Below are 18,978 nucleotides of genomic sequence, written 5' to 3' on the forward strand. Positions count from 1 at the left end.
CCTGTGTGTCCATCTGTCCATCTGTTCCTGTGTCGGTCTGCCTATCTGTCGCTGTGTCCATCTGTCCCTGTGTCCGTCTGTCTGTCGCTGTGTCCGTCTGTCCCCGTGTCCCGTCCCGCCGTGCGCGCGCCCTGCACGGGGGGCGTGGCCGGGGCGGGCCCGCATGGCCACGCCCCCCGAGGGACCGGCGCGGCGGCGGGCGCTGATTGGCTGCGGCGCGAGGGGGCGGGGCCAAAGCGGTGCCGGATCTCGGGGTGGCTCCGTCCCGGTGCCGGTCCCGGTCCCGGTGCCGGTGCCGGTCTCGGTCCCGGTGCCAGTCTCGGTCCCGGTCCCGGTGCCCGTCCCGCTCCGGGCCCGCGGCGCAGCAGCCCGGGATGGCGGCAGAGGCGGGCGGCGCCGCGGGGAAGCGGCGGATCATGTGCGTGGGGCTGGTGTGCCTGGACATCATCAGCGTCGTGGAGGCTTTCCCCGCCGAGGATTCCGACACCAGGTACCGGCAGCGGGGCATCCTGCGGCGCCCCCCAAGCGGCCCCGCGCCCACCGCACCTCTCGGCCCGCAGGTGCCTGTCACAGCGGTGGCAGCGCGGCGGGAACGCCTCCAACTCCTGCACTGTGCTGTCGCTGCTGGGAGCCCCCTGCGCCTTCATGGGCTCGCTGGCCCCCGGCCCCGCCGCTGAGTAAGTGGGGTGCGGGGACTCCGCACCGGCGGGGCACCGGCCCGGCCCGCCCTGACGCCTCACCGGCCCCTCCGCTTTGCTGCCGCCGGCCTTGACCTTCGGCGCGGCCGCCGTTCCCCGGCTGCCCGCCCGCCTCCGCCGTCACCGGCGGCGCCCGCCGCTCCCGCGCGCCCCTCACCCCGCTCTCCGTCCCCCAAAGCTTCATCGCGGCGGATTTCCAGCGCCGGGGAGTGGACACGGCGCACGTGGCCTGGCAGCCCCGCGGAGAGGTGCCCTGCGCCTGCTGCCTCGTCAACGCCGCCAGCGGCTCCCGCACCATCGTCCTGCACGACACGTAAGGGGCAGCCCGGCCCCGCCGCCCGCGGGCAGCGCTGGGCTCTGCCGGCTGTTCCAAGGGTCCCTCCCGTGCCTGCCGGGGGCTACCGAGTGCCGGCTGGGGCCAGTGGCCGTACTGCCGCAGACACTGTCACCGCCAGGATCCCTGCAGCCCTGTCACCTCCGGGACTGGTGCTGGTGTCTCCACACGGCCACGCTCTGGAGCAGGACGGGCGGCTCGGCCCCGTAGGGATAACCGGGCTCCCTCGGCCGTGCCAGAGGGTCAGGGACTGTTCGGCATGGCTGACCGCCCGGCCCCAGCATGGCCACCACTGCGCTGCCCTTCGAATCCAGCTCAGGGTCCCGGGTGCCATCATTAATGATTCACTCGGGCACTGCCTCCTCGGGACCTCTGTTCCCGTGGCGTGGGGCCCTCCACGGCCCCTGGAGCTGCCCTTCGCCCCGGGCCTGTGCCAGGCGGGGGGTCCCCATCTCCCACCTGGCCTCTGTCCCACAGGAACCTGCCTGACGTGACAGCCCGTGACTTCGAGAGGGTCGACCTTTCCCAGTACAGGTGGATCCACTTCGAGGTGAGCCCGAGGCTCAGCTCGGGGGGTTCCAGGGTCTGGGAGATCCCCGGCACTGGGGAAAATCCCTCGGTGATGCCTGGGAACAGAAGGAGTCCCTCGGTCTCGGGACATCCCCAATGAGGGAGCATCCCCGGGACCGAGGGGGCCTCCCGGGACTGGCAATCCCCCGGTGGTGCCAGAGCCGTGCCCGTGTCCGCAGGCCCGGAATGCGGTGGAGCAGGGCGCGATGCTGGAGCGGGTGGAGCGGCACAACCGGGCGACGGTGCCGGGGCAGCGGGTCGGGATCTCGGTGGAGCTGGAGAAGCCGCGGGAGGAGCTGCTGCCGCTGATGGGGCGAGGACACGTGGTGCGGGGCCGGGGCAATGGGGCGGGGTGGCCTGTCCCCATGGCCTGGCCCAATGGCCTGTCCTGATCCCCAGTCCCCATGGCCAGTCCTGATCCCCAGTCTCCATGGCCTGTCCTGATCCACTGTCCCAATGGCCTGTCCTGATCCCCAGTCTCCATGGCCAGTCCTGATCCCCTGTCCCGATCCCCTGTCACGATGGCCTGTCCTGATCCACTGTCCCCATGGCCTGTCCTGATCCCCAGTCCCCATGGCCAGTCCTGATCCCCAGTCTCCATGGCCTGTCCTGATCCCCTGTCCTGATCCACTGTCCCCATGGCCTGTCCTGATCCACTGTCCCAATGGCCTGTCCTGATCCCCAGTCTCCATGGCCTGTCCTGATCCCCTGTCCTGATCCCCTGTCCCGATGGCCTGCCCTGATCCACTGTCCCCATGGCCTGTCCTGATCCCCAGTCCCCATGGCCAGTCCTGATCCCCAGTCTCCATGGCCTGTCCTGATCCCCTGTCCTGATCCCCTGTCCCGATGGCCTGTCCCGATGGCCTGTCCTGATCCCCAGTCCCCATGGCCTGTCCTGATCCCCAGTCTCCATGGCCAGTCCCGGCCATGGCCAAAGGCGTGGCAGGGGCGAGGTCGGGACGGGAGTGGTCAGATCTGTGGGGGCGCAGCCCAGCAGGAGTTGGGAGTCCCAGTCCGGGGGAGTCAGGCTTGGGGGGTGCAGGGGTGGGGGGTTTGGCTCTAGGGGTGCAAGCGGGGTCTGAGGGTGCCACCAGGGCACAGATCTAATCACACCTGGCTGGGGGTATTGGGGGCTGCCCCCGCCCCAGCCCCTCTCCCACAGGTTTTCATCAGCAAGGACCTGGCCCGGCACTTCGGGTACCAATCGGCCCCCGAGGCGCTGCGGGGGCTGCAGGGGCGCATCCAGCCAGGGTAGGGGTGTACCTGAAGGGGGCCGGGGGGCACACAGTGTGCCCAAACCCACCTCATGCTCTCCCAGGGCCACGCTGATCTGCGCCTGGGCTGAGGAGGGGGCTGATGCCTTGGGGCCCGGCGGGGAGCTGGTGCACTCGGACGCCTTCCCCCCAGAGACCCTCGTGGACACGCTGGGGGCTGGGGACACCTTCAATGCCGCCGTCATCTTTGCGCTCGCAGAAGGTGGGCACAAACACGCCACGGCCACAACACGGCCACGGTTCAGTTTGGCACGGCCACGGCACAGCCACAGCACGGCCACGTCTCATCCTGGGCCCCATCCCCAGGGAGAACCCTGCAGGATGCCCTCACCTTCGGCTGCCGGATCGCAGGCAGGAAATGTGGGATCCAGGGCTTTGATGGCATTGTCTGAGCGTGTGGCCGGAGACCTCTGCACCCCTCAGGCACACCACTGCACCCAGCGACTTCTCCACATCTCCAGTGCACCCAGCAACTCCCCAGTAAAACCCCACGTGCACCACTACTGCCTCCTGTGTCCCCTGGCTGGGGTCCCACTGCCCCAGGAATGCACTGACTACAGCCAAGGTCACCAGCAGTGCCTCTATTTCTCCATGTGATGCATTGCAGAGGAGACAACACAACCCCAGCCCTTCTGGGCCCCAGCAGCCTGGCCAGGGGCCATCTCCATGCCAGTGTGTGCCCTGAGCAGGGCAGGGAGCAGCCGCAGCATTGCATCCCACAGCCCCCACTGCCTACCCCTCCCCATGGTCCCTCCAGGCTGGGGCTGCCTGTTCCTCAGAGGCTTCAGCCTCAGGGGCTTCATCTTCCTCTGTGGCATCAGTACTGGGGGCTTTGGCCCCAGGGACGACTTCTGCCTCCAAGGTCTCAGCATTGGGAGATTCCACCTCGAGGGATTCCATCCTGGGGGCTCCTTCCTCAGGGGCTCCAGTCTGGGGGTCTCCAGCCTCAGTGGCTGCCTGTCCTGGGCTTTCCAACCCCAGGTCCTGCCTGGGCATCTCTGTGCCCCCTCCAGGCACAGCCCCAAGCCCTGCCTGCTGCTCTAGTGGGGGCTGTCCTGGGGGACCTTTGTCCTGACCAAGCAAGAGCACCTCAGGGGGGTCCAGCAGCTCGGAGGGGGCCAGCAGCCCATCCCCATTCAGGTCCTGCCTTGCCAGGGCTTGATCCACCAGTGCAGCCACCTATGGGGATGGGGAACAGGATGAGGGCTCGGCCCAGGGGCCCAGTGGGGCATGAGGAGCCATCCCTGTGTGACCCACCATGTCAGGGTCTGGCTGCCCCCCAGCCTGTGCCAGCACTGTGCCAAGTAACTGCAGCAGCTCCAGCCCATCCAGGCGCCTGCTCTGGTCGTGGTCATGGAGCACAAAGAGGTAGAGCAGGGCTGTGGGGCACGGGGTGCTGTGGGGCCGGGGTCCCTGGCCCCACCAGCCCCTCAGCCCCCGTCACCGCCCCGGTGGCCTTACCCTGCTCCCGTGTCATGGCCTCCACGTCCTGCTCCAGCGGCCCCAGGCTCCGCACCGCACTCCACAGCAGCCTGGGGGGAGCAGGGCTGGGGTGGGGGGCACTGCACCTGCCTCCTGGCCATGGCCCACCCTGCCCCATGGCCAGGCGGGCACTGTCCGTGCCCCCACCCGGCGCTGTGCCCCCCAGCCCCAGTGCGCAGCCCCGGGCCGTGGTGGGGGTCCCGGGGCCGTGGGGCTCCCCAGGGCAGGGACTCACAGCAGTGCAGGCGACTCTGGGCTCAGTGGGTCGGGATACGGATCCACAGCTGTGGCCACGGGGGGCTCAGGCCTGGCCAACAGACGGGGTGGGTTACCTGTGCCCCCGGGGGCTGCCCACTCCGGCCTGACGCCCCCCACCCACGGCCCCTGCACATCCATGGGTCCCGGCCCTCACTGTCAGCTCGGACCCCTGTGCTTGCCCCTCCCATGGCCCCCTTGTACTCCACCCGCACCTGTGCCCCTGTAGCCATGAAAACACCACAGCTCTGCCTTCCCTTACCTGTGCCCCCGTACCTGTTGGTGCCCGCCCTGGGGGCGGCCCAGGCCGCCGGCCCCAGCAGCAGCAGCAGCAGCAGCATCGCCGCCGCGTTCCCCATCCCGCGACCTCGGGCTGCGGCGGGACGAGAACACCGGGATCGGGGCTGGCCCTGCCGGGGATCGGTGGGAGGGCCCGTGGGAGGGCGCTGGGAGAGGCGCCGGGGCTCCGGGAGCTGCTCCGGTTCCAGCACGGCGGGGAAGGTGCGCGGGGCTGCGCGGGGCACGCAGAGCGCGTGGGAGCGGCCGGCGCTGCGCACCCAGTGCAGCCCCCGGTACCCACTCACCCCGCACACGCCCAACCCGGTACCGCCGGTGCTCCCCGGTACCCACTCACCCAGCCCCGTCCGCATGTCGGTGCCGCCCGCCCCGCCCCGGGGCCACGTCGCCGACACGTCCCGGCCCTGCCACCGCGGCCGGGAGCGGCCCCGCCCGGCCCGGCTCGGCCCTACCCGGCCCGCGGGGTGCAGGGATTCGGCCGCACGCAGGGTGTCCCGGGGCAGCGCCGGGACTAACCGGGACCCGGCCCCTCCAAACGGGGGCCCGGGACGGGCGCGTGGTCACACCAGGGACGGGGCCACGCCGGTGGGCGACACCCCCCTGAACCCCGCACGGTCCCGGGCAGAGCCGGGCCAGCCCAGCATCACCGACTCCCGGGCCCCCGCAGCAGCAGCGGCCCGTGCCTGTACTCCGGGCCCCGCGGGCTCGGGCAGCCAGCCCCGGGGCTACGGAGCGGCCCCGAGGGCACAGCCCGGCCCGGAGTGCGATGCCCTCAGCCCCGTTCCCCCAGCACACGCGGACAACGCTGCCTTCATGCTCCAGTTTAATGGCAGCAGCAGGGCGGGGGGCAGCAGGACCCTCCTCTCCTGGGGTGGAGACGCCCCTGTCCCGGGGCCAGCCCCGCACTGCTGCCAGCACAGTCCCGCAGGGACGGCGCCCTGCGTGGCTCCCTGGACCCGCATCTGCTCCCCGAGCGCCAGCGGGGACAGCGGGGCCAGGGCTGGTCCCTCGTGTCCTTCACAGTCTGTCTGGGGTAGGTGGAGGCTGGGGGGTCGCTCCTGGTGCCAGGGGGTCCCTCCGGGGGCTACAGGAAGCCTGGGAAGGCGAGCTGCAGCAGCAGGATGGTGGCCACGATGAGCCCGGCACAGAGCAGCAGCAGCAGCCAGACGGGGAGGGAGCCTGTGGGACAGGGACGGGTGAGAGGAGGCTGCAGCTCCCCCGTGCAGAGGAGGAGCAGAGCTCAGCCCCACGGGCAGCCCCCCGGACGTACGGCGGGTGGGCAGCAGGTGCAGTTTGCAGCGGCTGTCCACGGCCACGCTGAGCAGGGCGGCCTCGTGGCCCCCCAGCAGCTCCCGGCCGGGTCGGCTCTCGGGGACGAAGGCCACATCCGTCACCACGATGCCGTGGGCCTCCTTCACGTAGTACAGCCTCTGGGGGGACACAGGGGGTGAGGGCTGCTCGGGGGCCAGCGGGGCTGCCCCACAGCCCTGCCCCAGCTCACCTGCAGTGAGAAGGCAATGTGGATGGCCACGGAGCCGGTGACTGTGCCCAGCCCCAGGAAGGTGCCTGAATCACTGTGGGGGGAGGGTAGTGAGTGGGGGGATTGCCACGGCCCCCACCCCGTACCCACTGGCCCTGGGCTACCTGATGGAGAGGCAGGAGACAACCTCGGAGCCGCAGGGCCGCGTCAGCAGCGGCAGGAAGCTTTTCCCATCCCACTTGGTCAGGTAGCAGGGCGGGGGGCGGCGCTCCCGCTTGTGGGGCACCTGCACCGTGTAGAGCCGCAGAGCCCCAGCACTGCCCTCCACGGCCCCGAACCTGCGCAGGGGAGAGGGGCACAGCGGGAGGATGGGGCACGTGGGATGCAGCCCCTCACCACCACCACTCTCCCAATCCAAACCTGGCCCCAGCCCCCTCCCATGCACACAGCTGCCAACAGAGCCCAGATCTCTTCCCACACACCCAGTAGGAACAGTGATGGGATAGGGGTGGCCCACTGCCCACCCCAGTGGCCCCTGCCCACGCCCTGCCCCGTGACCCAGCCCCAGCCCTCACCGGCAGGCCTGGTAGCGATAGGCCTTGTCAGGGATGCCAGGCAGGTTCTCGTGCCAGCGCAGCCCTGTCACCAGCTGGTCCTGCTGCCACACGCAGCACTGGAAGTCCCTCCCCGCCGTCACCACCTGCTGCACACAGCACAGGGGTCTGAGGCCCCTCTCCAGCAGAGCCAGGGAACTGGGGAGCCACCTGACACCCACCTTGTTGTCAGGGCCCAGCGCGATGTCCTCGATTTCCCCATTGTGGGCTCTGAACTCCAACGTCTTCTTCATGCTGGGGAACTGCAGGGGCAGAGCTGGTGTGGGCGCTGGGCAGGGCCAGACCCTGCCATGGTCCCGGGCAGGTGTGGGGAGCACCATTAGGTGCGGGGCAGCAGGTGCTGCCCATCCGGCTGTCCCTGCCCGACGCCTGCTGCCATCAGCACGGCGGCCGCCACTCCTCCGTGTCTGTCCCAGCTCCCCCTGCCCACCTTGATCCCCATGCCCATCCTGGCTCCCTCATTCCTGCCCTTCACCCACCGTGCCCACGTGCATTCCCCCAGGTCCCCCCAGCTCCTCGTGCCTGCCCTGGCTCCCCACGCTCACCGCCGCTCTCCGGTGCCCCCGGCCCTGCCGCCCACCCGCCCCGTGTCCCGCAGCCCGCCGTGCCCACCTCCCAGAGGCGCAGGAAGCCGTCGGCCCCGCCGGTGGCGAGCAGGGCTCCGTCGGCGCTGAAGCGCACGGCCTTCTGCAGGGCGTCGGGGCTGAAGTCGGTGCGGACGCGCTGCAGGCTCTCCACCCGCACCTCGCGGGCCGGGCCCTGCGCGCCGCCCGCCGCCCCGCCGCTGGCACCGCGCCGCCGCCGCGCGCCCCGCTCCCCGCTGCCTGCACGGCACGCGGCTGGCACGGGGCTCCGGGGTGCTGCCTCCCCGCAGCCCCACGGCTCCCCACAGCCTGCCCCGCAGCACCCGCGCCTGGCACGAGGTGCTCGGGGCAGGCACGAGGTGCTGCAGGGCTTCCATCCCCAGAGCTCCACACAGCACCCAGGACAGGCACTGGAGGGGCCCAGAGGGCTCCAGGACAGTGACCAAACCCCAAAGCTCCACCAGGACAGGCATTGGAGGGGCCCAGGGGGTTCCAGGACAGTCACCAAACCCCAAAGCTCCACCAGGACAGGCATTGGAGGGGCCCAGGGGGTTCCAGGACAGTGACCAAACCCCAAAGCTCCCCATGGCACCCAGGATAGGCACTGGGGGCAGGTCCCTGACAGTGATGGAGGGCTTCAGGGCAATGCCCATCCTCAAGTCAGCCCACAGACCCTCAGCTGCCCCTCACTCCCTGCCCTGCAGCATCCAGGTCAGGCACAGGGAAAATCCAGGGTGGGCATGGGAGCTCCATAGCTGTACCCCTACCCCAAAGCACCCCACTGCCCCTCACACTCTGGCCAAGGCATTCGGGGGTGGGAGGCACACGGGAGCCCCAGGGCAGTGTCTCATCTCCAGTGCTGCCATGGTACCCAAGGCAAGCACAGAGAAGGTTCAGGACAGGCAGGCAGGGGTTCAAGGCAGTGCCCCATCCCAAGTCACCCCACAGACCCCCACATCCTGCCCCATGGCACCAAGGCAGGCAAGGGGAGGGCATTCAGGGCAGGCAAGGAGGGAGCTCCAGGGTGGGCACGGGGTCGTTCACAGAATGCCTTATCTCCACAACACCCTTCAGCCCCCCCACAGCATCCCGGGCAGGCGGGAGGGGCATTCCGGGCCATCCCCAAAGCAGAGCACAGCCCCGGGGCAGGCGCCCCGCACCGGAGCCGGCGAAGCGGTGCCTCACCGTCCTTGCCGGCGGTGCCCGGCGCCTCGGGCTCCTGCAGGCTGAAGCGCAGGATGTGGCAGCTGTTGTCCTGCCCGGCGGCGATGACGTCCCCGGCCAGCGCCATGGTCATGGTGGCGCGGGTCTCGGTGTCGTGGCAGTGCAGCAGCGAGGCGCTGAGCCGGCCGCCGATCTGCTCCAGCTGCAGGAAGTGCTGCGCGGGAGGGCGGCGGTCACGGCCTCGCCGCGGGGCTCCCCGGGACACCGGCACCCCGCGGCCCCCTCCGGGCCCGCCGCGTCCGAGCCGCTCCGGGCTCCCCGGCCCTCCCGGGCCCTCCCGCCGCCTCATTCCCCGCGCCCCGCGCTCCCCGCGGCCCGGTCCCCGCTGCCGCGCACCACGCCATTGCGGATGCCGGTCTTGGCGGCGCCTCCGCCCCCGGCGGTGATGGCGAGCGGCCGCCGCGGGTGCAGGCGGACGGTGTAGAGCGGGAACGGCGCCCGGTACAGCTCGGCGGGACGCCGGGGCGCCATGACACCGGCGTGACGTCAGCCGCGTCACGGCTCGTCACCGGCGGGAACGCGGGCGCGCGGGAACGCGGGCGCGCGGGAACGCGGGCGCGCGGGAACGCGGGCGCGCGGGAACGCGGGCGCGCGGGAACGCGGGCGCGCGGGAACGCGGGCGGCGCGGAAGGAACGCGGGAGGAACGCGGGAACGCGGGCGCCGCGGGAACGCGGGCAGCGCGGGCCGAGACCACCGGAGCCACCGGGGCCAGCCCGGTGCTTGCGGGAGAAAGGACCGGGAGCTCCCGGCGTCCTCGGCCCCACGTGGGACAGCGGGGCCAGCCCGGTGCTTGAGGAGACGGCGGCTCCTGGGGACACAGTGGTCCTGTGGCTCCGTGGGGACCCCACTGACTGGAAATATGGGGCACCCCACTCGCAGCCTGGGGTGACAGGGGTTCCGTGCCCCTCCGGGGAGCAGCAGGGACAGCCCGCTGCTGCGGGGGAGCTAGGGAGTCCCGGGGTACAGCGGGGCTGTTCCTTGGGACCCTCCAACACCTGTGCTCCAGAACCATTTATTGGGGGGACACCAAACACAAAGACTGGTGACAGGGGTCGCGGGGGCACCCTGAGGGGTCCGGGCAGCCTCCAGCCCTGGAGCGGTGTGTAAGGCACGTGGCTGGGCCGGGGGTACCAGACAATGTCCCAGCCTGGAGAGGGGGGCACTGCTCCAACACCCCCCAACCGTGGTCCCAGAGCCCCCTGGAGGGGCAGCCCACCAGTGTCCCGCCTGTTCTTTGGCTCGCCCCGGCTGTCTGTGGATGCCACACCAGGGCTTGAACCCCCCGAGCAGGGGGGTGGCCATGACCCCCGTGGTGGGGGTGTCAGAAGGAGGTTTCCTGCACGGCGTAGATGGGGGCAGCAGCACTGCGGACGTACCCGTGTCCCTCCTCCCCCTGCCAGTCGGGGCCAAGGGGGGCCAGGCCATTGGGCACCCCATGGCTCTTCTCCGTGGTGTCCGCATGGCCGGGGGCCTGTGGGGACAGAGCGGGGAGCAGGGAAGGCACAGAGGATGCAGCAGGGGCGGGGGGGTACCCTCCACGTCCCCCTCTCACCGCGGTGTTGGGAGTCCGTCCCTCACCTGGGCAGGGTCGCCTCCCCCGCAGCAGAGCCACCGCCGGATTTTGGGGGGCAGGCAGCAGAGCAGCCATGGCAGCACCGGGGAGATGGTGCGGGGGTCCAGGGCCGCTGCCGGCGTGGGGCCTGGGGGTGTAGGGCCATTAGTGGGGCAGGGGCAGCACGGCAGCCCCCCGCCACCCCACACTCACCGGTGAGCAGGCTGACCAGGACCCCCACCAGGATGACAGTGGTGGAGTTATGGGCACTGTACCACATGTAGGACAGGCTGTAGAAGCGCTGCAGCCCCGTGGGGCTGCGGGACACGGGGTCAGGAGGTGGTGCAGCAGCAGCTCCCCACCCTGCACACCCAGTCCCCGAGCCCCCGTCCCACCCACCTCGGAGGTGCTGGTGTGGGGGGCAGCAGCGTGGTAGCCAGGACAGTGCTGAGGTTGCCCACGGTGGGGAGTGTTGTGCTGTTGACTGGGGGGACCCCCTTGGCCCCCCAGCTTTGCAGGAAGCTGCCGATGCCTATCCAGAAGGCCATGGCCAGTCCGGCCAGCAGCCCCACGACAGCTCCCTGTGACGGGGCATAAAGAAGGGCACTGGCCCCCGTGCAGACTCGGGGTGCCCCACACCTCCCCACACACCCGCACGGGGCTGGGGGATGCTGGCGGGCCAGGGGACACTCACCGTGGGGTTGGCGCAGGGGAAGAACATGCCGAGGCAGAAGAGCCCCAGGAGCGGGCCCCCCACCATGCCGAAGATGCTGATGGCCGCCTGTGGGGACACGGCCTTCAGCACCAGCCCCACACCCCTGGGGTGCCACAGCCATGTCACTCACCCCCCCTGGGTGCCAGAGCCAGGTCACTCATCCCACCTGGGAGCCAGGGCTGCTGCAGCCCCGTGCCTACCTGCAGCACAGGTCCCAGCATGGAGGACACGTATGCCATCCCCAGGCACAGCAGCCCATAACCGAGAGCTGTGGAGGGGAGCGGGGAGTCATGGTAGTGCTGGGGACCCCCACCATGCCAGCCCCTGGCCACCCCCCATCCACTGACCCAGCAGCTTGGAGAGCAGCGTGGCCCGCGACTCTGACAACCCCGGGAAGTGCGGCCGCACCAGGTCCTCCATGGTCACCGTGGCCAGCGAGTTGAAGGCGGAGGAGATGGTGCTGGGGAGGAGAGGGAGCAGGAGGGGGCTCGGCCAGGACACCTGAGCCACCGCCCCAGGGCCGCCCACTCACCTGAGAGCTCCACTGAAGAGGCAGGCGACAAAGAGCCCGGGTAGCCCCGGCAGGTCCTGCAGCACGTCCATCACGAAGAACAGCACCAGCTGCGGCAGGAGGTCAGTGCAGGGCTTGGGGCAGCAGGAGACACGGGAGGGGCTCTAAACCCACCTGGTCAGAGGAGGCAGGGCGCCGGCTGGGCGCCAGTGGGTGCTCCAGGTTGTAGACGAACATGACGAGGCCAATGAGGCAGCTGAGGCAGAGCACAATCTGCTGGCAGGGGAACACGGCGTAGCAGGAGCTGCGGGCGCCGTGGGGCCGTCAGACACGGGCGGTGGCTGGGGGCCCATCCCGGCTGCGGGGACCCCCAGTCCCAGCCCCACTCACAGCTTGGCCTCCCGCTCGCTGCGGGCGCAGAGGTAGCGCTGCACCTGCGCCTGGTTCACCCCGTACAGCGACAGCATCATGAAGATCCCGCCCACGGACAGCGACCAGAAGGTGTGACGTTCCAGGGGGCTGGGGTCCAGGCTGTGGGGAGGACCGGGGGGGCCATGGTGACGGGTCCTCACTGGCACCCCATGCCCCGTGGGAAAGAGGATAACAGGGATGGACCACACCACCGCTCCAGGGTCCCTCTCCCCCACCCCGGGCTGCCCCAGGTGTCCCCAGAGCAGGACAGAGGTGTCCCAGGAGGTGACTCACTCAATGCCGGCGATCTTGCCCTCCTGCTCAGCCACGCGCCAGACACGGGCCATGCCCCCCACCCGCCATGCGCCCACCACGATGACGGCAACCTGCCCCGCCAGCATCACCAGCGTCTGGAACACATCTGTCCAGATGACGGCCTTCAGGCCACCCTGATGGGGACACACGGTGCCCGTCACCACAGGATGACAGTGCTCACCCTGGCACGGCAGGGGCACAGGGCACCTGTGGCAGCAGGGACTCACCAGCGTGGTGTAGAGTGTGCAGACCAGCCCCATGGTCAGCACCGCGCTCCAGAGGTCAAAGCCTGTCACTGGAAGTGGTAGAGGACGTTAATGGGGTGAGGGGCGGCAGCCCCCGGGCACAGCCCCACACCTGCCCTCATCATACCTGCGTTGAGGGCCAGCGCGGGCGCGTAGAGCACCACCCCCATGTAGATGACCTGGGGGGAGGGAGAGCAGTGCTGAGCCACGCCCAACGCCCCAAACTCCGCAGCCCCCACAGCCCTGGCTCCACTCACCATTTGGAAGATGAAGGTGATGGTGCCGAAGACCCGCACTGTCTTGTTGAAGCGCAGCTCCAGGTACTGAGAGGAGAGAGGTCAGAGCACCCGACTGCAGGGTGCTCTGTGCTCCCCGCAGTCCCCTGCCCTGCCCGTGTCCCCTCTGCCTGCCCTGTGTCCCCTCTGCCCTCCCCGTGTCCCCCCTGCTCTCCCATGTCCCCTCTGCTCTCCCCGTGTCCCCTCTGTTCCCCCCACGTCCCCTCTGCTCACCTCATAGGTGCTGGTGATGTGCAGACGGTAGAAGACAGGGATGAAGATGTGCGCCGGGATGAGCAGCCCCAGGAAATAGGAGCAGCCGAGGAACCAGTACTCGGTGCCAAAGCGAAAGATCTCAGCTGGCACGCCCAGGATGGCCACAGCTGACTGGAAGGAGGCCAGCAGGGACAGGGCGACGGGCAGGCAGCCCATGTCACGGTTGGCTAGCAGGAACTCCTGCACCGTGCGCTGCCGGTCGCCGCTCAGGGCGTAGAACAGCCCGATGGCCGAGGACAGCACCAGCAGCAGCGCGAAGATGCTGTAGTCGATGGCCGTGAACTCCATGGTGAGCGCGTCCCTGCGCCGCCCTGCCGCTGCCAGCGCTGCCCAGCCGCCCCCGCCCCGCCGGCCTCATGGGCGCACCTGAGCCCGGCAGCGCGTCTGACCGGCACCGGCCAGGCCCTGGCAGCTGCGGGAGGGACGTGTCAGTGCTGCAGGGAACTTCGCTCACTCTGTCTCAACCTCAAGGACCCAGAGTGGGGAAAGCGGCCAGTCCCTCCTCCTCCTCCTCCTCCCTCTGGGCCGGGCTTGGCCCCCCCTGGGCCACCCCACCTGCCCCGCTGAAGGAAACTGGAGAGTCTTCAAAGAGCGCCAAGACAATGGCTGCAAAAACAGTCCCACCCTGGCCCCCCGCAGCACCGGCACCACCAGTCCCGGCAGAACTGGCCAAGCTCAACACAGCTGCCTCCGGTGCAGGACAACCCCAGTCCCACCTGAGCCAAACCCAACACAACCACCCCCGGAGCTGAACAGCCTTCAGCCCGCAGTGCTACTCCCACCTGAGCCAAACCCAACCTGGCCCAACCACCCCAGCATTGCACAGCCCCACCAAACCCGGCAGCACCGGTCCCACCAGCACCAAAGGCAACGCAGCCCAACCCCTCCAGCAGCCCACGGCCCTGCCAGAACTGCCCCCGGTGCACAGGAAGGGACAAAGGGGAGCTGGCAGCCTCAGGGTTCTGGGCACCAGCCAGGTGGAGCAGACACCTGAGCATCCACCGTCTCTGGCACCCTCACCCCACTGAGGGGATTGCCCAGAGCGCCCCGTGCTCTGCCCCTGCTCTGGCTCCTGTGGAACAGGAGGGGACAGACTGCTGCCCCTGCCTGCCCGCACACCCAGAGGACTGTGACTGCGGGCACCTGGGAGCAGCAGGTGCCACAGGGCTGTGGATACCCCTCTTTCAGGCCTGGGAGGGGGTGCAGGCTGCAGGGGACCCTCTGTTCCAGCAGGGCAGCGTTAGGGACACAGGGAGGACAAGTCTGGAGTGGGGGTGGCAGCCAGGGAGTGGCACAGTGCCCACCATGATCCCATCATGATCCCTGGAGGAATGCTTGCCTGGGAATGCTTGGTGGAATTAGGCTGAGCCCCTCCTGGCACCCCTGGCACAGCCTGCCTGGGCCTGCCTGCCACAGGGCCGGGGGCAGCTGAGCTGGCACGCGGTTCTGCAGCAGCGGCAGCGCCAGCAGCGTCTGGGTGGGGAATGGGGTGAGAGGGCAGTGTCTCGGCCGCTACCAGCCCTGGCCTGTCCCTGACCAGGACAGGCTCCACGTGCAGCAGCTCATGGCCAGGGTCCAAGGTCACTCCCCACATTCCCCCACGCAGACTAAACATGGGAGGTCACACCGCGTCCCCAGCGGGCACACCACAGCCCCAGCCTCCCAGACGGCCCTGGCCCAAGGCTCCCATGCCCCACAGACCCCTCGGCGCCCCCGAGGCTCTGCTGCCTCCAGCGCTGCTGTCCCCGCACCCCCATCACCTGCCGGTCACAAGCCCTGCTGGCCCGGTCACCCACGGAGGGCCTGCTGCCCCCTCGCCCAGACGGTCCCGGAATGTGCCCCACAGGACGCGGCGGTGCCAGCCCGAGGCTCGGCTCTCGCAGCCCTGGGTGTCCCGCGTCCCCGCGGGTGAGCCCGCTGCCCGTCCTGCCGCGCCCAGCCAGCCTCCCGCGGTGCCCCGCTCCTCACGCTCCATCTCGCCCTTCCTTGTCACCCGGTGACCGCGGGGACGCCGCTCCGGCCGCCGCTGCCCAGCGCTGTGCCCGGAGCCCTCATCCCGGGGCTCTCAGCGGCTCTACTCGCCATCCCCGGCGTCCGCGGTGTCCCTAACACAGGGCTCTGCTCCCCGTCCCCGACGTCCGCATCCCGGGGTTCTGCTCCCCGTCCCCACTGTCGCCAGAGCCCCCATCCCGGGAGCCGGCCCCCCGGCCCCCGCTGCCCGCAGAGCGCCCGGTGCCGGTGGCGGGCGGCGGCGGTGACCTTGCCCCGGCGGCCCCGGTGCAACACTCACCGGCGGCGGCAGCACTGGCCCCATGTGCCGCCGCAGCCGGGGCGCGCCGGGATGACGCCGCGGGCAGGCGGGGCCGCTCCCGCCGCCGCTTCCGCACGGCCGCCGCCGACGGCGTCAGCGCGGGCCCCGCGTGGGGCTCCCGGCCCGATCCCCGGCCCGATCCCCGCCCCATCCCGGCCCTCGGGCGGTCACCGCGCCCCGGTGCCCCCGCTGCGGGGGCCCCTCCGCGGTTTGGGTCCAGAGGGCGCCCGGGCCGGGCCGGGGTGGGGAGAACGGGCACGGAGCTGCCGCCGCCGCTCGGGGCTCCCCGCCGTGGCGCGGGGATGCTCGGGGCCGGCGGGGCCGTGGGCGCGTTCGCGCTGCTGCTGCCGCTGCTGCTGCCCCGGGCCGCCCGCGGGGCCGCGGTGAGCAACGGGGACCGGGGTCGGGGTCACGGAAACGAAGGGAGGGCAGGAAACTGGGGGGCTCCGGTGGGTACGGGATGCCACGGAGGTCAGGGAGTGCCCGGAACGGGGTTGGGGGGTCAGGGGGCGGTGAGTCCCCGGTCGGGGATGTCGTGAGGTCGGGGGTGCCCGGCTTGGAGGTGCCCGGGCGTCAGGGAAGCCGTGGGTTTCCCCGAGGCCGAGGAGGTTGTCCTTTAACGGGGAGCGGCGGTACCCGGGGCTCAGGTCAGCCCGGGGGTCGGGGACAGCCGGGGGTCGCGGGGGGCGGGAGATGGGGGTGCCCCTGTGCCGGCGCTGCCCATGGCCCTCCGACCTCCCCAGGTGTGCGGGCTCTGCCCGGGGCCGCCGCGGAACGGCTCCATCGTGGCCCGGTTCTGTCAGTCCCGGCACGACACCGAGAGCGACGGGCGCTGCTGCCGGGAGAGGGGCCCGACCCCAGGGCAGCTTCTGGGGTACGGGGGGCCCGGGGGAGAACGGGGATGCACAGGCTGGGGGTGAATCTGGGGTGCTGGGGGTCGGGGGCCATGTGATAGGGGTGCTCGGGGGATGGAGGGTGCCAGGATGGGTTTTTGGGTTCACAGGGGTGTCAGAGGAATGGCGGGGCTGGGGAATGCCTGGATGGAGCATCCTGGGTGGTGTTGGGGGGGAACCAGGTACAGACCAGGGCTGAGATGGGTGCTGGGGGTCACAAGAGCATCAGGGGAAAGTGTGGGGGACACACATGCTACTGTGTCCCCAACCACTGCTCCTTCCCAGGCTGGACCTGAGCAACTGCTCCCTGCACAGTGTTCCCCCGGGACTGGCCGAGGCCACCACTGCCATGGTCCTGTGAGTTCCCCTGGGCTCCCTCTGGCCCCTGCAAGGAGCTGGGGTGGGCTGGGAGAGTGGGTTGGGGCAGGTTTGGTGGGACATTCCCATGGGCCCAGGCCAGCACAGCCATACCCTGCTGGTCCCAGGGGCAGCGGCCACTCCCTGCCCTCGTGGCTGTCAGTCCACAGGGCCTGACCAAACAGAAACCACCCCTGTTTTCAAACAGGGAGCCCTGGGACCTGTCTGTGCCAGCAGCCTCACCCCTGTACCCAGCAGGAACATGGGACAAATCCTTCTGGAGCTCTGTCATGGTGCACATTGTCACAGGACAGCCCTCCAGTGGGGGCCCGTGCTGGCACGTGAGAGATGAGCCACATGGTCACATCTTGGCTTTTGGCACAGTCCTCATCCCCAGGCTGGAGAGACAGGAGCCAGGGAGGTGCCACGTCCAGGGCACTGGCAGGGCTCAGAGCTCAGTGTCCAAATGTAGCCCAGTGAGCCATGGTGGCCCTCAGGGCACCGTGACACCTCAGCTTGTCAGTGTTTTTGTTAATGACCAAGCGGTCCCTCACTGTGACACCTCAGCTCATCAGCGTTTCTGTTAATGACCAAGCGGTCCCTCACCGTGGCACCTCAGCTCATCAGCGTTTCTGTTAATGACCAAGCGGTCCCTCACCGTGACACCTCAGCTCATCAGTGTTTCTGTTAATGACCAAGCGGTCCCTCACCGTGACACCTCAGCTCATCAGTGTTTTTGTTAATGACCAAGCGGTCCCTCAGCAGCTCCGCAGAGACCTTTGAGCCCCAGCTGTAGGGCTGCACTGCCAGGGCCTCGGGTGGGCAGGGGGGGTTGTGGGTGCTTGCAAACCGCCTGAGCTCAGTGAGGCGCTGGGGGTACCCCGGTGCTCGCCAGGCCAGGGGTGCCGGATGGGACTAAAGTTCCGTGTGCTCGCAGGGACCTGACTGAGAACCCGCTGACAGCTCTCCCCAGTGGTTCCTTCCTGGGCTTCATCCGCCTGCAGAGCCTGTGAGTGCTGGGGGGAGTCAGGGGCTGGGGTCACTGCGGTGCTGGTGCTGAGCTCTGCCCCCAGCGCGGTGCCGCTGACGCTGCAGTGCCCAGGCGGGAGTGATGCCTGGCAGAACGTGACGGTGGACAGGAGCAGCCGGCTGTGCCAGGGACAGAGGAACCCCTGCAACAGCTCTGTGGAACTCGGTATGGTGGGGGACTGTGGCCCTGGCAGGGGTGCATGGGGCTGGCAGGGGCTGGCCTGGCCCCTGACCCCCTTCTCTGCTCTGCCAGCCTGGCTATGTCCTGAAAACTCAGTGTGTGCCCCTGACGGCCCCGGCCTCGTCCAGTGCCTCTGTGAGAGTCCCTTCCATGGCTACAAGTGCCTGCGTGAGGTGAGTGCCGGCAGGACTGAGCCTGTCTCTGGCTGGGCCCTGGCCGGAGTAGCAGGGACTGCAGGGAGCGGTGATGCTCACTCCTGGTCCCGGGCAGGGCCCATTCCCGATGCTTCTCTTTGGAGGAATCCTGGGCACTGTCACCGTGTCCCTGTCCCTGCTGCTGTGGGGCACCCAGCGAAGGAAGGCCAAGAGCCCCTGAGCAGGGCAGGGGGCTGTGCTTGGGCTGGAAGCTCTGCGGCCAGGAAGGCTCTCAGGATCAATAAAGCTGCAGGTCCTCAGTGTGTGTCTGTGTGGTTCCTTCCCAGGGAAAGGCTGGGTGTGTGGTGGAACCCACAGGAGGGGGGCATACAAATTCCCACTGTAACAGATACATGTCATAACATCGGTTTTTCGCAAATATTAAAATGGATTTATATATGTAGTGTTAAAGTAACTTTGCTAAAAAGATGTAGTTTTAACTTACGTTCTTAGTTAAGCTTAGACATGGTAGGGAAATAGCTGATATCAGTGTGCTTGTGTTAAAATGCCTGCTTGGATGGGATAACATCCAGTGAACACAGGATATGAGAACACCCATTACAGATCTGCCAACGATCAGCACTCACTGTCTGAAGGCAGTGTGGACCAAACTGGAAGTGATAAAGAGAAGGAGCCAAAACCATGGCTGAGAAACACACATGCTCTAAAAAAGTGGACCCAAGGAAGGGGCATGTAAAATAGTTCCTGGAATATGTAAACTAGTTTCTGGATATGCTAAGGGTCTATGAACATGGAACAGGCTGATGTAAGGAAAAAGGCATCCCCGAAGGTGAAGGTGTGGTCTTGGTGGAGTGCCAAGATCCACTCGGCCGTAATAAACTTTGCTTTATGGTGTGTGTGTCGTCCTTGATTAAACTTTAAAAATTTTCACAGGAGAGC

General features: G+C 69.0%; 5 protein-coding genes across 9 annotated transcripts; 2 read left to right on the top strand and 3 right to left on the bottom strand.

Annotated features, from left to right (window-relative positions):
• Positions 1-227: 227 nt before the first annotated feature.
• Positions 228-3,376, top strand: KHK (ketohexokinase). Of its 2 annotated transcripts, none has more exons than XM_077782508.1 (8): positions 228-490; positions 561-677; positions 877-1,011; positions 1,510-1,582; positions 1,782-1,928; positions 2,765-2,853; positions 2,921-3,078; positions 3,228-3,376. In XM_077782508.1, the coding sequence occupies exons 1-8, from the start codon at positions 375-377 to the stop codon at positions 3,266-3,268; spliced, it is 876 nt and encodes a 291-aa protein (XP_077638634.1). In that variant the 5' UTR covers positions 228-374; the 3' UTR covers positions 3,269-3,376. The 2 variants fall into 2 exon arrangements, with proteins under 2 accessions (XP_077638634.1, XP_077638633.1); XM_077782507.1 differs by having other exon boundaries at positions 229-490; positions 3,183-3,376.
• A 66-nt stretch (positions 3,377-3,442) lies between these two features.
• CGREF1 (cell growth regulator with EF-hand domain 1) lies at positions 3,443-5,093 on the bottom strand. The gene is made up of 5 exons (XM_021545149.3): positions 4,890-5,093; positions 4,594-4,665; positions 4,338-4,408; positions 4,134-4,255; positions 3,443-4,055 (listed from the first exon to the last, which is right to left on the bottom strand). The coding sequence occupies exons 1-5, from the start codon at positions 4,970-4,972 to the stop codon at positions 3,609-3,611; spliced, it is 795 nt and encodes a 264-aa protein (XP_021400824.2). The 5' UTR covers positions 4,973-5,093; the 3' UTR covers positions 3,443-3,608.
• Positions 5,094-5,716: 623 nt separating this feature from the next.
• On the bottom strand, positions 5,717-9,308 carry PREB (prolactin regulatory element binding). 2 transcript variants are annotated; one of them, XM_077782510.1, is made up of 9 exons: positions 9,149-9,308; positions 8,797-8,966; positions 7,617-7,854; positions 7,166-7,246; positions 6,966-7,090; positions 6,555-6,728; positions 6,412-6,484; positions 6,181-6,340; positions 5,717-6,089 (listed from the first exon to the last, which is right to left on the bottom strand). In XM_077782510.1, the coding sequence occupies exons 1-9, from the start codon at positions 9,281-9,283 to the stop codon at positions 5,995-5,997; spliced, it is 1,251 nt and encodes a 416-aa protein (XP_077638636.1). In that variant the 5' UTR covers positions 9,284-9,308; the 3' UTR covers positions 5,717-5,994. The 2 variants fall into 2 exon arrangements, with proteins under 2 accessions (XP_077638636.1, XP_077638635.1); XM_077782509.1 differs by having other exon boundaries at positions 7,617-7,828; positions 8,774-8,966.
• Positions 9,309-9,811: 503 nt separating this feature from the next.
• On the bottom strand, positions 9,812-15,419 carry SLC5A6 (solute carrier family 5 member 6). Of its 3 annotated transcripts, XM_021545191.3 has the most exons (15): positions 13,072-13,442; positions 12,820-12,885; positions 12,690-12,741; positions 12,545-12,612; positions 12,297-12,451; positions 11,982-12,122; positions 11,766-11,895; positions 11,613-11,701; positions 11,428-11,540; positions 11,281-11,348; positions 11,060-11,146; positions 10,765-10,946; positions 10,579-10,682; positions 10,392-10,513; positions 9,812-10,284 (listed from the first exon to the last, which is right to left on the bottom strand). In XM_021545191.3, exons 1-15 carry the CDS (start codon positions 13,399-13,401, stop codon positions 10,135-10,137), a joined length of 1,857 nt encoding a protein of 618 aa, XP_021400866.2. In that variant the 5' UTR covers positions 13,402-13,442; the 3' UTR covers positions 9,812-10,134. The 3 variants fall into 3 exon arrangements, with proteins under 3 accessions (XP_021400866.2, XP_077638638.1, XP_077638637.1); XM_077782512.1 differs by lacking the exons at positions 9,812-10,284; positions 10,392-10,513; positions 10,579-10,682 and adding an exon at positions 15,404-15,419 and having other exon boundaries at positions 10,683-10,946; positions 13,072-13,525; XM_077782511.1 differs by lacking the exons at positions 9,812-10,284; positions 10,392-10,513; positions 10,579-10,682 and adding an exon at positions 14,453-14,742 and having other exon boundaries at positions 10,683-10,946; positions 13,072-13,525.
• Positions 15,420-15,681: 262 nt separating this feature from the next.
• Positions 15,682-18,338, top strand: ATRAID (all-trans retinoic acid induced differentiation factor). Its single transcript, XM_021545193.2, has 7 exons — positions 15,682-15,807; positions 16,168-16,298; positions 16,603-16,674; positions 17,612-17,683; positions 17,748-17,869; positions 17,957-18,057; positions 18,155-18,338. The coding sequence occupies exons 1-7, from the start codon at positions 15,727-15,729 to the stop codon at positions 18,257-18,259; spliced, it is 684 nt and encodes a 227-aa protein (XP_021400868.2). The 5' UTR covers positions 15,682-15,726; the 3' UTR covers positions 18,260-18,338.
• Positions 18,339-18,978: the final 640 nt, after the last annotated feature.

Source organism: Lonchura striata, chromosome 3 (assembly GCF_046129695.1).
Source record: "Lonchura striata isolate bLonStr1 chromosome 3, bLonStr1.mat, whole genome shotgun sequence".
Lineage (NCBI taxonomy): Eukaryota > Metazoa > Chordata > Aves > Passeriformes > Estrildidae > Lonchura > Lonchura striata.

Bases quoted from the DNA above. Each gene is read 5' to 3' on its own strand.
- KHK (XM_077782507.1), top strand. From the start codon at position 375: ATGGCGGCAGAGGCGGGCGGCGCCGCGGGGAAGCGGCGGATCATGTGC. The intron at 1,929-2,764 runs GTGCGGGGCCGG...CCTCTCCCACAG, and splicing joins TGATGGGGCGAGGACACGTG to GTTTTCATCAGCAAGGACCT. The intron at 2,854-2,920 runs GTAGGGGTGTAC...ATGCTCTCCCAG, and splicing joins CAGGGGCGCATCCAGCCAGG to GGCCACGCTGATCTGCGCCT.
- CGREF1 (XM_021545149.3), bottom strand. From the start codon at position 4,972: ATGGGGAACGCGGCGGCGATGCTGCTGCTGCTGCTGCTGCTGGGGCCG. The intron at 4,666-4,889 runs GTACGGGGGCAC...TCTGTTGGCCAG, and splicing joins CCCAGGGCGGGCACCAACAG to GCCTGAGCCCCCCGTGGCCA. The intron at 4,409-4,593 runs GTGAGTCCCTGC...TGCTCCCCCCAG, and splicing joins CCAGAGTCGCCTGCACTGCT to GCTGCTGTGGAGTGCGGTGC.
- PREB (XM_077782510.1), bottom strand. From the start codon at position 9,283: ATGGCGCCCCGGCGTCCCGCCGAGCTGTACCGGGCGCCGTTCCCGCTC. The intron at 7,091-7,165 runs GTGGGTGTCAGG...TGTGTGCAGCAG, and splicing joins CGCTGGGCCCTGACAACAAG to GTGGTGACGGCGGGGAGGGA. The intron at 6,485-6,554 runs GTAGCCCAGGGC...CTCCCCCCACAG, and splicing joins GTCTCCTGCCTCTCCATCAG to TGATTCAGGCACCTTCCTGG.
- SLC5A6 (XM_021545191.3), bottom strand. From the start codon at position 13,401: ATGGAGTTCACGGCCATCGACTACAGCATCTTCGCGCTGCTGCTGGTG. The intron at 12,452-12,544 runs GTGAGTCCCTGC...TGTCCCCATCAG, and splicing joins GCACACTCTACACCACGCTG to GGTGGCCTGAAGGCCGTCAT. The intron at 11,702-11,765 runs GTGGGTTTAGAG...CTCCTGCCGCAG, and splicing joins GCCCTGCCTCCTCTGACCAG to CTGGTGCTGTTCTTCGTGAT.
- ATRAID (XM_021545193.2), top strand. From the start codon at position 15,727: ATGCTCGGGGCCGGCGGGGCCGTGGGCGCGTTCGCGCTGCTGCTGCCG. The intron at 16,675-17,611 runs GTGAGTTCCCCT...GTGTGCTCGCAG, and splicing joins GCCACCACTGCCATGGTCCT to GGACCTGACTGAGAACCCGC. The intron at 17,684-17,747 runs GTGAGTGCTGGG...CTCTGCCCCCAG, and splicing joins TTCATCCGCCTGCAGAGCCT to CGCGGTGCCGCTGACGCTGC.